The following is a 15,312-nucleotide window of genomic DNA, read 5'->3' on the forward strand; positions in this document are numbered from 1 at the left end:
ACATATTTCTGTGGGAAAACGGTGTGACATATGTGACATATGACTTTCCAATATTCTGCTTATAAAATGTTCAAGGTTAGTTTTTGACAAAGGTCTTATGTGTCAGTATTTAGCTGTTTATTAAATATAACATATTTATCCATCAGTCCGTCTATTATCTTGAATAAGTAACTAAAAAAACAATTAGAAAATCAGGCCAGTATTAATATGGTGACGGTCTAACTACCCCAAAGTATCACACTAAACTAACTTCAGTCTTCGCAGCTGTTCCAAATAAACCAATAAGAGGCACAGTCGGAGGTGAGAGGAGGGGACATCCTCGTCTCTCACTCACACGTGCCCTCTACTGGCCAGACAGCGCGCACACAGCCGCTGCTCTCCTGGAGCTGCCGGACCACTCAATCCAGGCGTAATTCAGGAATCAGGACTCACTCACACATTCCTCCTTCAAGTGTGGAGCAAGCCGGCAAGGAGCAGCCGTGTCGGCGACAGCCTCCACTCACTCCGCCAAGAGCACGCGAAGGGACTTTAGATTCCCCACTCCTTAAAGTATAGGTGTAGGATTCAAGTTCCAGTAAAGAAAGAAGAGTTGCCAGTTAACCCCTCGGCTGGGGGTTAACGCGACGACGGCGGTGTCGACATGGATAAAGTTATCAATTGCTTGTTTGCTGCATTAACCCTGCTGTTGTCCGCTCGAGGGGAAGTTTTTAAAGGTAAGGACGATTACCTGGAAGTGTTTTTCAGGTGCCGAACACATGCTTGGTCTTTAATTGTGCCACAGCCGGGGCACGAAGTAGAACTGATATGCGGGTAAAATGAGTTCAACCACTATTTTGTGTCATAGTTTAGTTGCAGTTTGAAGCCTGTTGTGTGTCTTTACGATTTTAAATCGAGGATAAGCTTGAGCTTGGAAGTAATGCTATATGAGAGTGGCATTATATCAGACAAGTGAGCTTAGCACACAAATACTCCGTGTTATCCAAACTCCGTTTTTGTACAATAATCAGAACGTCACCGTTTATAGCGGAAACACTTCTATAGAAGCAGTAGTTGTTCTCACCATCCCCGGTGCTTGTGTGCGCAATGAGCCGGTGCGCCACGGAGCCACTCCGCTGCATTCGGTGGGAGAATTTACTAAACCACAAGTTAAAGGAGTTCAGTGTTTGTGTTTAACTCGAGCTTGAGAAGTTGTTGTCTAACATGATTACCCTCAAAGGGATTCGCGCACTACAAGTGTCACCTTGCGCTGTTGGTACGGCAAAGCGTTAAGCTAAACGAGACCTTCTGTGGTCGTTTGACCGTCAGTTTAATGTGAACTTCAATTAAAATGCCAAAGTGTCCATCTAGACATAAGTCACACTCAGTACAATGTGCGGTTTCGTGTCCAAAAGACTTACTGTGGGTAACAGTTTGTGCGTAAAGCGCCCTTTCTTGCCAAGCTCATTTAGCGGTTTGAAGCCTATACGCGCAATTAAACTTCTGTGCATAGCGTAAGTCCATACACCTCTACTGCAGGTCATATAGAGAGTTTTGTCACGTTTTCTGTGCGTTCCTTTGCTTTCCTGCACGCTAAAGGAAATGATCTGCACTTAACAGCACTGTGCGCGCCACACGTCTCCTTTCTAAACGACATGCGCTGCAGAAACGAACAGTTTAAGTTATTAAGAACTCTTTCATTTGCACGCGGTCTGTTTTTAAGTGCAAATGTTTGTTTGTTTGTTTGTTTAAAAAAAAAATTTTTTATTTGGAGTTCCTCTTGAATTCTGATGGATTTGCTATTTTTCTGTCTGACCGGTTTGTGATTCCAGCTTCCACATAGGTACAAAAACTGCACACCACCTCAAATTAATCCCATTCATTCAGTTCTTAAGCTAATGTCAACTGCAATAAGTCTATTCAAAGCTTTGTGTAGGGGGGAAAAAAGAGTTCAGGCATTAGTACCAGATAGTTATGTGATTTATTGGAATTACTGAAATGATGTGGCAGTGTTTCACCTTCAATATAATGACCATAGGTTGCCCAAGGGGACTTAACATGCAGAGACTAAATTAGCCTCAACAGGGGTCATTTTTGCTGTCTGCACAATGGCATTATCTATGCGGGAAAAGGCCCATTAGCCCATATTCATGCCAATCAATGAATGGACAATGAATGTCCAGTGTGCGAGTGTTCCATGCTGGCACTGCAATTAGAGCCGCATTTGAAAAATCTCATAAATAAATGGAACAGTCTGATTTGTATCTTTGAATGTCTTTGATTGTATATACTGTTCTGACTCTGAATCGGTGAGTGTGCTGAAGTTGTGTGATGTGTGGTTTCAGTTATATTTGGATGCTGGACTTCAGCAGATCCAACACACAACACATTTTTCAGAGAGCCTGTAGGGGGCAGCATGGTACATATATAATATGATACCCAGATGATGACGTTAAGCTGCTCAAGAGTGGAGGACAACAAGTCAGATGGATCAGGATTCAGATATACAACTGTTTGTGTAAGCACTTTGATGGAAGAAAACGACTTTGCAGTCAAATAACTACTGATTTATTTTATTTGGTCAATTTTGTGTATGTGTGTATTTGTGTGCAGCTTTTTTTTCTCTAAACTGGAGATGTGGATCTACTCAGAGAATTGCAGAAGTCTTATTAGGTATTTTAGGATAAACAAATAGCTTTTATCAAGCAAGACCAGCACAGTGGGTCAATTTTAGTGACTGGGAACTTGCTTACCCTGAAGCTCAAAGTATTCCCAGTCCATTTTTCTGTCAGGTTTATCAGTCTTGCCCGCTGGCAACCTCACGAATGGCAGATTTATTGGAGTGGGCTGCACTGCAGGTATCCCAGTGGTGGCGAAACCATCGATAAATGTGCTCCTAATTGCATGAGTGTGTGTGTAAATATGTAAACCAGGAAGAAATCAATTGGATGTATTTTACTCTGTGGCTTGGTGACGGATTAGCCACACACGGATGGAGAGGTAGAGGCTAAATATGAGCCTGAAGATGAGGCGGGAGGCATTTGTTAGGGGGAGTATGCGATAACAGCTCGTGTGATAATTAGATCACTGAGGTAACCAGAGCACCGGTCGACTTCAGTGCACAGTATCAGCACCTCGTGACTGTGCAGCCTCAATTCGATCACAGAGAGCGGCCCTTTGGAAGTCTTTTAATTTAAGCATTTCAAAACAAAATCCATAATCAGAATTCCGCTGTATCATTTTCACCTCCTTCCTTCCTTGTGCACCTGCACATCTGCTCTCAGCACCAGAGGTAGAGATGAACTGCTCTTTTCTTCTACTCCCTCCTTGTTGCATTCACAATGCCCACCGGATGCTCTAGGTTCAGAGAGAAAGCAAAAAAAACAACACTATAAATCACTTGTTGGGTATGGCCAGTGCTTTTGTTTTCTACATTATGAGGACAGCTTTTTTTTTTTTTTTTTTTTTTTTTGCTTTTTTTCCAGAAGGCCTGGCCTTTGATATCTATACTCTGTCTCTGGACCGAGCACATTAAATTCCAGAGAGCTGTGCGCTTTATGTTTACCACCTTTTCCAGCAGCCATAAAACCTGCCTTGTTTTGTGATAGGGGTGAGCCGTGTGTTGAGAATAATGTCTATGCCTGGAGAGTAAAGCTGTAGTTTGTCACCGCAGAGTGACTGCTGCTGATAGCGTCCTGGTTGACCGATCCTGATTGCCATCCAAGCTGTGACTAAGGAGTAAAACAACACATTGGCTGCTTGAGAAGATAAACAGCACTTCATTTGAAGTCTGGCAATAATTTAGATAGTTTTTCACTCATGAAGTGTTTCTTCTTCTTCTCCCCCCCTCTCTCCCTCTCTTCCAGCTGACTCAGATTTAATAGAGACTTTTCCGAAAGGTGTCCTGAAGGATGGCAGTTTCTTTTGTGTGAACCAGTGGAGAATGAAATTAAATATGCATGTGATTTTTTTTTTTTTTTTTTTTTTTTTTTTTTTTAATTTATTTATTTTTATTTGATGGCTTCAACCAGTGTTGGAGGAGGCGGAGGAGAAGGGGGAGAAAAAAAAGCTGCGTGGTGATTGATGATAGTACAAAGCAGAAAGTGAGGTGTCTACATTCTTCTGTAACTTTGCTTTTCAGACACTTTTATTATGATGATAATGAAGGCGGTAGAAACACATGGATTTACTGAAGCTGTTCAAACAATGTGGGTACATGTGTGACTTCCCAGAAAAGGGTCTGCTGAGTTTGTCAGCAGAGCTGTCTTACGACTGATCATGGCTGGTAGACATTGGGGAGGATGTGTCACTTTAAAAACGAAACTTTAAGAATTGCACATATTAGAGCTGCCATATAGACACTATTCTTAGACCACCATTTAAAGTGACTGGATTGACAGTAATGCTCAGTTTTTTTTCTGCTAGATAGAACATACTTTTTTGTTTTTTGTATAGAATTTAAGTACCTTATTTACATAGTATCCTGCTGCGCTGCTAGTCATTCAAAATTCAATAGTTCTATTCTTAAAAAGAAATGTAACCCCCCCAAAACTTCTACTGATGTCTTCTTTTCTCCACAGATTACTTGGCTATAGACATCAGCATATCTCACCAGAATGCAGTAATCAAGCCTAACTACTGTGCAAAAGAAAAACAAAACAAAACAAAAAAAAACACACTTGCACAAAACCCATCTGATGCATTAGCAAGAAAGGCAAAGTTCTAATGTCAGGGACTCAGAAGAATTTCTAGACTTTAGAACCAAACCAGGAGTGAGCAGTACACAGGAGGTTATGCAATACTTGCCACTCTCATTAGACCTATTATCAGAATAACAAAATACTGAAGTGAAGAAAGGGCACAGAGTTTGACACATTATTCAGCTTTGCTTATTCAGCCTCTGTTCTGTGGAACTTGCCAGAAGGCATGCTAGAAAATCAGTGTCTGAAGGAGGAGACGTCAGCGCACTGAAAAAGTAAACAGCATTTCATTACAAAGTACTTCCCGACTTGTGTTTAACATCACACATTGATAATGCATAGCGGTGCACGGATAGCCAAGGGTGAACCTAACTGGGGGTGCAAGTGCAGTGACTGCTGTGGAAACTGAATTGCAGATACTTCCTCATGCATGAGGAAATCTATGTGTTGTTGATTACGGTGGCGTTATTTACATGCGTACTGCCTCTTTGACACTTTGTTGTCTAGACTCTGTGTGTCACAGTTCTTTATGTTTCTAGTATGCAGCACTGCACACTTTATAATCTGGTTTCTTGGCCTTCATTAGGCCCGAGGAGACGGTAGCACCAGTATGTTGTTACGTACGAAAACCAAAAGGAGTTGGCTCCCTTCTGACCTGTGCGAACTCTTAACACTTACAAACAGCTGCTATGATTTGTTCCCATCTAAATGGCATCTCTTTAGGGTACCCAGGCTTCTTTCTGAACTTGGTAGACTAACCTTTAGAGCACACTAAAGGTGCACGTCATTGTGCATTTGGGTTTTTGTTTTGGTCTCCCTGAGAGAGTTCAGAGCTCTTATAAGGACTCGTGTAACTGAAGAGTGCAACTGCTATTCATAAGCTGGACTCTGTATTATGTTACTTGTTGACTCTGACTTGCTTTGTTTTTTTTATCTTGTATATTTGTGTTATAGGATTTTATAATTGTCGTTTGGTGTACTTTCTTGGTAAGGTCTCTCTCGAAAATGCGATTTTTAACCTCAAGACACTTCCTGGTTAAGTAAAAAGAAAATCATCTTGAAACTAAGTGTTAAGTAGGGTTAGAAAGGTGACATTTTAACTTTACTGGCAACATACTTCAGGCCATTAGACATAAAATCTGTGATTTTGAACTTTGTGACTCTCAGCTGAAGTTTAGGCATAAGTAAATACAGCTATAAAATGCTTTCCAAGCAAAGACCCCGAATGTCAGCAGACACTTGGTGGTGTTTTTTTTTTTTTTTTTTTTTTTGTCTCTTTCTGAATCGCAGTTAAATTCACTTCTAGCATGTTGTGGGTGGGTTTTGGCTTCAGGTTGGTTTTCAGTGAGGTGGCTGGATGACTAAGTGTCTCGTCAAAAAATACCACTGTTAACCATAAAAAGCTTTCTTGGAGCTTTCGCTGTATGTTTAGGATCTGCATTGTCTGAACACTGAATGACTGTGCAACAAAAAGACTATGATAGATATGATCATATTCATTTTGAAAGAAGGGTAAAGCTCCAATTAAAGCTGGATGCATACTGAAAAAAAAACAGAGTTTGAGGTTAAACCATTGGAGTATGCAGCCAGCACAACAACAAACACTGCACTGTAAGTATGGGAATGAGCCCTTTGAGTCAAAAGAAATGGTTTAAAATCTTGGATCGCAAAGTCTACCAACATGGTTCATCATATCCCTGGAGTACCACTCCACACTCAATGATTAGCTGTTGATTTGCAAGTGATTTTATTTACATTCTTGAGAGGCACTAATAGTTTGAAGTTCATTCTCGAGGCGACTGATGTGGCAATGTTATCTGGGAGCTCTGCAGCGGAATGATAATGCCTTGAGATGTAACTGTGTGAAGGATGCCGGACAAACAGAGATGCTCTAATTATACACAGCTCCTTCTTCAAATGAAGAGGATAAAAGCTAATGAATCGCACACAGGCCAACACAGGGGCTGCCTAATGAAGAGAGAGTGAGAGGCAGAGGGGCGAGTATTTGTGAGAGAGAGTGTGTTTGTGTGTTAGGGATGCTCGAACAATTCTGTGATCTCATCAGCATGTCTTTAAAGAAAAGAAAATCCTTGCAGGAAAAACAACAACTTACTATGCAGCGGATCATGTTTACACAAGTCTGCATTCGTTGTAGGTGGCTCGGAGAATCCAGGCACTCTGGAAATCTTCACTAATTAATGCTCCAAGGGTCTCAATTGTTATTAATGGTGACGGGATGGAGGAGGGGAATGAGGGAGGAGTAGGAGAAGCATTTTAAATCAGGACATCACAGTGTGGCTGCTCAATTGATCATTAGGCCTTTTTTTTCTGCACGCAGACACAGGGCGTCAGCTCACTTTTACTCATTATCTTCAAAACAGAAAGTTGGCTCCTCGTGTTGTGAGATTCCCGTCTGTCTGTGACAAATGACTGGCAGTCAGGTGCAAGCGGTTCTACGCTCAAATTGAATTGACCTCAACCCGGGTTCATCCTTCACCTAGCTTCAAAATCCGCTGTTCAATCAGCATTGTCGCCTATAACCCGGGGGTTATTATGTGAATCGAAATTGATTCTGATAGCGCTCGCTTTGATATTTGGCTCAGGTGAGCGTGCGGCCTTGACCCAAAGCCTGAAGCTTAATTTCACGTTTGCCAGATAAAGCGCCCGCCGCTCCTGCTTTGCTGCTGCAGTCACGTCGTGGAGAATGTGCAAAGTTTCTTCTGTAATTTCATGAATAACTCAAGTTGCCTCCTTCATGGGGAAAGTGCTCTTGCTAACTTGGAGGAGACTCCGTTTAATGCCAAAAAGCTGTCTGTGTAGGCTGCTGCTGCTCGCACTCGTGGTGGTAGTGTAGGTGATGGCAGTGGGAGGAGGACGGGATGCTGCTACTGCTGTTTCACCTTGTCTCCTTTTATTTATTAGGATTCTGTCAAGGCTCAGGCAGTAGGCAGGTGTATATCCCTCCTCCTCCTCCAGTCCCCGTCTGGGCCTTATGAGTATAACCAGGGGCAAAATTCTCCATTACTGTCAGTCTGAATCTGTTGCTATCACATTAGCGCACATCATGCAGTCATTAATGCATTAGGCCTTGTTTGAGTGCCAGTTATTTGCATTGGCTTTTACAATGTCTATTTGCCCTTGTGCTAAAAGCTGCCTTGGCTCAGCCTATTGACCATTTAACTGTTCAATAATGAAGCGATCCCCGAGGATAAATTTGGCCTTGTTGGTAGGCTACGGTTAAATAAGGGTATTAGCTTGTGGAGAAAAAATAAGAAAAAAACCACACTGCATATATTTTTATGGGGTTCTGAAGGGAGACATGTAGCGAAATTAAACTTCTATTTACCTACTTGCAGAGACACCCCTCTAGCATATCATCGCACCACTAACAGTCAAGTACACTATTATCCACCCTTATCCTCCACTTCTTCCTCCCAAAGCAGAATGTACCTGATTATACTCCTATCGGTCACACTCTGGCGCCTATTTGGAGGCTGTTATCTGTTTGCGGTGGAGACTCCTCAGGGAAGCGTACAGCCGATAAGAGACTGTTGTTCTGTAAACAACCCTCTGACCTCCTCAGGCTGGGCTTGGCTCCTTTTCAAATGGGTCTCTTTTGTATTGGCCTGAAGCTCAAGTCTTCGCATGACCGATTCCCCAGGGGAAAGTTTAATGGCATTACTGTACGCTCTACACCACGCAGGGTGGTCACACTGGAGCTGTCAGGGCCAGAGGGGGTTGGTGGTAGTAGTGGGGGGAATGTCTGTGGCTTCAAAAGAGCAAAGAATGAGTGAGAATAAACAGCTGGAAAAAATGTACTGCTGTCTTACTCAAACATCAGGAAATGAGGATGATTGTGTGAATGACCCCTGTATGCCCCTGAGCTTTGTGGAACTGGAATTATCAGATATCCTTGTAGTGTTTTTCATTTTTTTCCTCTGTCAGCTGCAATTTTTGTTTTTAAGCAAGGGGCAAACCTCCAATGTAAAAATCTGATGTGAGTGAAGTGTATTAATTGCTGTTCTCGGGACGGCTTGGTTAAGGGCAGCGTGACTGATGACAGCTACATTTCTTGCACTTTCCTTGTTTAATATGCCAACATGCCTTAACAAATAATTCACTGGAAATCAGTAGCCCATGGCTGCACTGCAGCAAACTGTTGTACTAAGTCATTTTGGTGTTAAATACTGCTTCATCGACACGACTATTGAGACACACAGCTGCAGGGCCCGTGTTAAAGACGGAGCAAACGCAAAACAATAACTGGAAAAGATGATGCTTGGCTCGAAGCTTGACTCCCACCCTGTAATCAGAGTTTGCCACGCTAAAGAAATTACAGGGCACCGGAGTCATTAGAAGTGTGGGGGAAGCTTCGCATTGCAAACGGAAACAAAGTTGAAAACACATGTTTTTGGAATAATGCACATCTGAATAAACAAACCGGTGGAAATCTGACAAGTTGATTGTAATGATAGTATGCTGCCGGCCGGGAGGATAAATTCAGTGAGTGCGACGTCTCGGAGACTTACTGGTATTGGAGCAAAAGAAGGAGTAATAATTAATGCGGAAAGCCTCAAGCTTGAGTTGGTTTTTCAGCAACGTTATCATCAATCCGACTGCCTCGGTGTCATGAATAGCACTAGACTTAGAAAATAATTAGGGGGACATGTTTATTATAATGTTAAGAAACCATCATATTAAAGTGAAATGATTTTAATTGTTCAGTTTAGGATTTTACTGTAGATTGTCTGTTTCTGTACATTACAGCTTCAAGCGACACAACCAAAAGAAACACAGTGTGAATATTTGTCTGTTGGGTGAATATATTATGCCCACTGAGGAAACTAACATTTACCAAAAATTGTATCTTTTCCCTTCTCTACTAAGACTTTGAGCAAATCCCAAGGCTATGTCAGGATTTCTCTCTTGCTATTTCCAGATCTCTGAAAGGAACAATATTCACAATGGGAAATGGTTTTGAACATCGCTGTAGAAAATTTTTTTTTACAAAGAAAGATTTTGGATGGGGAAGGGGTAGCAAAAATAGCTTTTCCTGTTCTTACCCTTTAGGTTTGTTTGAACTACATCGTTACTTTCTTGTGTGTAGGCATATTAACAATTTGTATATTTATTTCTTTTTTGTTTTTTTATAGGTTTGCTACATCCTAGCTAGCTTGCCAGCTAGCTACAGATGGGTAGCCATATTCGAGCTATAATAGCAACAAATGAAAAAACGTTTCCTTGCATATTAAACTTTGATATCTGTAATTTATAATGCAGGTAGGTCTATTTTTAGTTTTGACTGTTTTATCCTACAAGTTCTTGGTAAGTTGCTACCTATTTGTTAGCATGTACCAATTTAGTTATTGGGGGTAATAGCTTCAAATTATCATTGCATTTCAAGAAAATTTGTAATGATTACATTTCTGACCATATAGAAACATGATTCTGAGCATTTTCGTTTAACCCTTTCACGCATAGTGGTCACTACTGTGGACAGCTATTCAAACTTGCACATAAACACAACACACAGTGTATATTATTTATTCGTTCATCAAATTCATAAGTCAGAATGTATGTTGTCCACCTAAGTGGACATGTAAAAAAACAAACAAACAAAAAAAACTATTTGAAAAGTACATGTTTTTTTTTTAAATAAAAAAAAAAAAGATGAAGTTCAAAGACCTTTTTTTTTTTTTTTTTTTTTTTTTTTTCCCCATGCCTAAAGATGAATAAAAATACTTAAAAAAATCCTGATTGTGAATCTGCTGAAACAAGGTGACAGCAGTGGTGGCATTGTGTTACAGTGGTTATGACGCAACATTATATCTAGTGACACAACACTCTAAGTAAAAGAATAAAATAACTTCTTAACGTAGCTAAAGTAACTTAACCTTGTAACTCTAAGGAAGCTGCACAATATTATCACATAACATTAAAAACCACTTTCTACCTGGGATGAACCATCTTGTGTATTTTTCCAATTAGGAATGCACTGTAAGTAAACTGCTCTGCTAGTTTTGAAAGAAAGACAATGTTTGTTATTCAACCCTGATATTAAAAATCATATATATCATACTGTAAATACTCACGATTATGGTTTTCGAAGTATTTCGTAAGATTTTATTAACCTCTTAGGACCTGGCGTCCACATGTGGACATCACATTTTGGGTTATTTAGACCAAAATACTCAATTTTGCTATACAAGGGCCTGATATCCACTTACAAGGACATTATACTGCTACTGTTCTATCGAAATTTTAAACGAATATCCTCATATGTGGCTCTCATTTTTCTTAGAAAAAAAATTAGGTAAAAAAAAATAAATCTGCTAATTCTTTATTTTTACATTCATCAGGTCCCAATCAGCCCAAATATCAAAGAGAAATTAAAAATGCATGCCGTGGAAGAGTTCGGGTCTTAGGAGGTTAATACAAATGCCATTAGTGATTCTGCTTGTTGGTCCAATTGTTTAGCATGCTGAGTATGAAGTGTGAAACGGAGTAGAAGAGAATACCCGTGAGTGTACTAGACGTACAAAACTGTGCTGCTACGACTTTATCTCCAATGTTTTGCAGTTCTCAAATTTTTGGTTTGCAACGAACTAGACAAACTGGTGTCTGTTCTTAAAAGAAACCAGTTTATGATTTCTATCCCAAGTTTGTGGTTTACTTGTAAATTGAGTTTTCCCTGCAATTTGCCTTAGCCCGTTGACTAAAGTCCAGCAACAGGCTTTGGTGTCTTACCGTAACTAGGCAAATGTAGTCCCCATGTTTGCATGAGGAAAAATTAAAATCAGTTTGCATGAACTTGTATTCTGCTACAGTTAATTAGCAGAGCTCACTATGTTTCTTACTGTTTTGTGAGCCATGATCAGCTTGTGAAACTCCCAAAAGCAGATCAGCAGATCTTGCATTCAATCCAAGCTGCTCATGTCCTTGACTAGTGGTCAAGGAACTGTCAGCTTTATGACTTGGTTAAATAATTTATTGTCTGTGGTAGAATGACAATGACAACGGTAGAATGTCCAAATAATTTTCTTGTAGTATATCTACTTTATCCAACTTCATACTGACATGGACCGGATGCCACTGCATACGCAATAGTGCCCTTAGAGAAAAGAGTGGACCAAATGAACGTGAGCAGAATTAAATGTCGATGTCAGTGAATTTTTTATGTGACACCTATGCCTCCATTGGACAGGCCAGTGCGTCTCATTTCTAGAGCAGCTCCACAGCCTTATTTAGTCACTGGGAAGTTGCAGCAGCATCAAACGGTGGCCTGGTAAAGTAGAAGTGCAAAGTCTGGGTTGTGAGGATGAATAATTCACTCCCATGAGCTCAGACTTCTTGCTGTGAGACTAATATTCAACAGTACCTGTGTATCTGAAAATCTTCCACCTTCAACCCACCAGGTTCCTTTCCCTGGGGGGAAACTTCAACCTGGCGTTACCCCAGCTGTGCTTTCTCCAAACTGCCAAACTAGCAATGTGTAGCCTGGAAAGCTACAGAAGAAATATAGAGAAGTGTACAGTGACTGTTGTGTGACTGGACTCTGAGAAATACTGAGAACCATAATGAGTTTGGGGTGTACAAATGTCAATCCTTTTTTTTTTTTTTTTTTTTTTTTTTTGTATTAACAGAAAAATAATGAATGAAAGAAAAAAATGATGATATCTACCAAGTCTCTGGTTAGATGGCCCCTGATTGAACTGAACATTTTAACAAAGTCACATCACCACACGATCCATTTTAAAGCTTTCTGGAGCTGGTCACATGTTCCCTGTTAGCACTCTGAGTTGTCATCAAGATTAATGCCACACGATCACAATCTTTGAAACAGCTGAATCTAATGGTGAGAGTCGTTTTCCCCAAAATCAATCACGAATTTGAAACCTGAGAAAAATGTTGCTTTTTATTGTTACATTCTTGCATTTAGGAATTCTTGCAAGAACTGCAGCTATTGGCACCATTTTAATTGTCAGCTGCCCTTAAATGCACACAATAGGCTGCTGTTGATGAACTTAAACGTTAAATATTTATTATTTTTTTATTTTTCCCCTTGTTGGCTTCTATGTCTAGCAATGGTGTTCTGAAGCTGTCTTGACTTTGGTTTGAGATCAGCCCTCTAAATTTTTCTGTCTGCCTATCATTCTACATTTCATCATTCAGCCTTCATTTCTGTAACCGTCTGAACAAAAGGCATTCAGAGGTTGACAGATCTTCCACATCCAAGTATGCATGCATGTAGGCGTTTGTGCGTATAACACTTACACTGTGTTTACAGCGTGTGAGTCTGTGGCTGCTCACGACGACACACGGTCTAGTGCATGGCAGGGTTGGTATTTTGTGCCTTTGTGCCGTATGTGTGTGTGCTGTGTTTTTCCTCCTTGTCCCTGTGTGTCAGGTAGCAGACCCATCTCAGGCTTATTATCAGGGTGTTACAGAAGGCGGCAGGCAGCAACGCCAGTGCCTTAATGAAACCTAGGCCTTGGCTAATTGGTGACACTGTGGCGTGAGGGAATGAGAGAGGCAGTAACCAGACTGGAGGGATGAGAGGAGAGGACAGTCTGGCCCTCACACTACTGAATTAAGCCTGTCATGTTCATTTGTAGAACACACAGGAGGAGAGGACACCGACACTCTCCTGATCAAAATCCTGCAAATGCAAACCTCCTTCCTGACCAGAGATGGTTCTGGTAACCTGGTAACTACATTTTCAACTTGGCAGAGTTATTCTTTTTCAATCTTCTCCTTTTCGTTATACCTTGTCAAGTCTTTCACTATGGCTGTTATTTCAGAAGGGTCAAGTTTGGCAGGAATGAACCATAGTCCCTTTTTGTTTGTGGTGCTTTATCATGAATATGATCAACCTAAACTGACTCTGTAAGCATAAATTACTGAGTCAGGAAGACTTTATTACTCTTCAGTGTTGTTGTTTTTTGTTTGTCTGTTTGTTTGTTTGTGTTTTTTTTTTTTTTTTAATGTTAAAATGTATTTTAGCTTTATTATTAGCCTTAGTGGTATCCATTAGGTGTGGGGCGGCTGTGGTTCAGGTGGTACAGCACATCGGGGATCAATCCTGAGCTCCTTCATTGCACGTGCCGAAATATCCTTGGGCAAGATGCTGAACCCAGAGTTGCCCCTGATGCATCCATCAGAGTGTGACTGTGCATGTGAATGTTGGACAAAGTGCTTAGGCATAGATAAAAGCACTATATGAATGTGTGTATGTGATTAGGTGAATGAGACACAGTAGAAAGCACTTTAAATGTTCAAGGTATAAGTACCATAAGTCCGTTTAGCTACTGCTTGTTAGCACATTGACTACTTAAGCAAAATTGCATAGATTGCTTCTTGCTGAAATGAAATATTTTCACACATCGGATTCAGTATGCAACCATGCAGAAGCTCTTTTATTTTTATTTTTTTCCATGTAGATCTCTTGAGAATTCTTCCACCACAAAAATGTAAGAAAACATAAACCTCCCAGAATCTTAAGGGCGATGGTAGTACTGGAGTATCCTAGCTGACATACACCAAGAGGCACGATACACCTTGGACAGTTCCTTCTTTTTTTTTTTTTTTTTTTCTACATTAAGTAAATTTAAAAAACCCGAACATTTTCAGCTCTTTCCATTGTTTATAAGACTTCATTTTAGCAAATGCAATCACTGTTTTGTTGACCACTTTACCTGCATGCAACCAAAGCCTGATCTGATTAATGGTATTTGAATACAAGAGGAAATACAGACAGAAACCAGAAATCTTTCAGAGTCCAAGAACTTTTATCTTGCCTACATATTCTGCATAATTATAGATCTGTTTAGAGATTAAGTGAAACCTAATGTGGCATGCTCGCAGCACTGAAGAAAAATACGCAGTAACATGTCTTTGCAGAAACAGTGCAGGGATTATTTTACGGACTGCTTTCAAATGAACTACATTTTTACACATGTCTCAAAAGAAATGCAAATATCTGCACAAATGGACAGAAGAGGCAAGTAAATGTATGTGTGGTGTATAATTACTTTATTTCTTCCCAAAATCTGGATTAAGCTACCATTTAACCATGGGCTGGATAATAGTGCCAGGGGTTGTCTGTAGTGCTTCCTGTCTTGCTCTGGGCTGACTGTCTGACCTGGCTTCCTTGCGGAGAGCCAGTTTGGCTCCCCAATGTCCACAAGAGCTTGAGGGCTCCTAGCAGAGTGTCAGAGCTGACCTTTCTCTGTTGGTAGGAGGAGTATTGTACAGCCGGTTTCTATCTGTCATGCCTCCAGCAGTGTTTATATCTCAGGAAAGACCACAGGGGCCTGCTCTAATGTTATGTTGGTGCGAAAGGAAATGAGGTACAGTGTGCGTTGTATTACTCAGTTGGTCTCATACCGATACTGATGGTTGGTACTTGCTTCATTTATTTCTTGCACAAATCATTATTTGTCATCGAAACTCAGAATTATATAAGCCATCTAAAAGTTCATTAAGAAGAATGGCTTACTTTAACATATCGCCAGCAGTCCATTAAGTTAAAGAACTAGGTACAGCAGCAATTTCATTCCAGCTTACGAAAGATTAATCCTAAAACTAATAGGTGTTTAAATTCCAGTCTATCCTTTATCTTCCCTGGTCCACATCT

The 15,312-nt window shown here is 40.5% G+C and overlaps 1 protein-coding gene across 4 annotated transcripts in view; it reads left to right on the forward strand.

The window, feature by feature from the left end:
- Nucleotides 1-343: 343 nt before the first annotated feature.
- LOC146367931 (receptor-type tyrosine-protein phosphatase mu) overlaps nucleotides 344-15,312 on the forward strand; it is a 160,191-nt gene continuing 145,222 nt past the window's right edge. For 3 of the 4 annotated variants that reach the window (XM_084913559.1, XM_084913561.1, XM_084913560.1), the window contains exon 1: nucleotides 344-713. In XM_084913559.1, coding sequence (XP_084769685.1) covers nucleotides 641-713 — 73 coding nt within the window. In that variant the 5' untranslated portion in view covers nucleotides 344-640. The remainder of the gene's footprint in view (nucleotides 714-15,312) is intronic. The other variant, XM_084913562.1, reaches the window with a different exon arrangement.

Source organism: Perissodus microlepis, chromosome 18, assembly GCF_051167445.1.
Source record: "Perissodus microlepis isolate ML-2025 ecotype Zambia chromosome 18, ASM5116744v1, whole genome shotgun sequence".
Classification (NCBI taxonomy): domain Eukaryota; kingdom Metazoa; phylum Chordata; class Actinopteri; order Cichliformes; family Cichlidae; genus Perissodus; species Perissodus microlepis.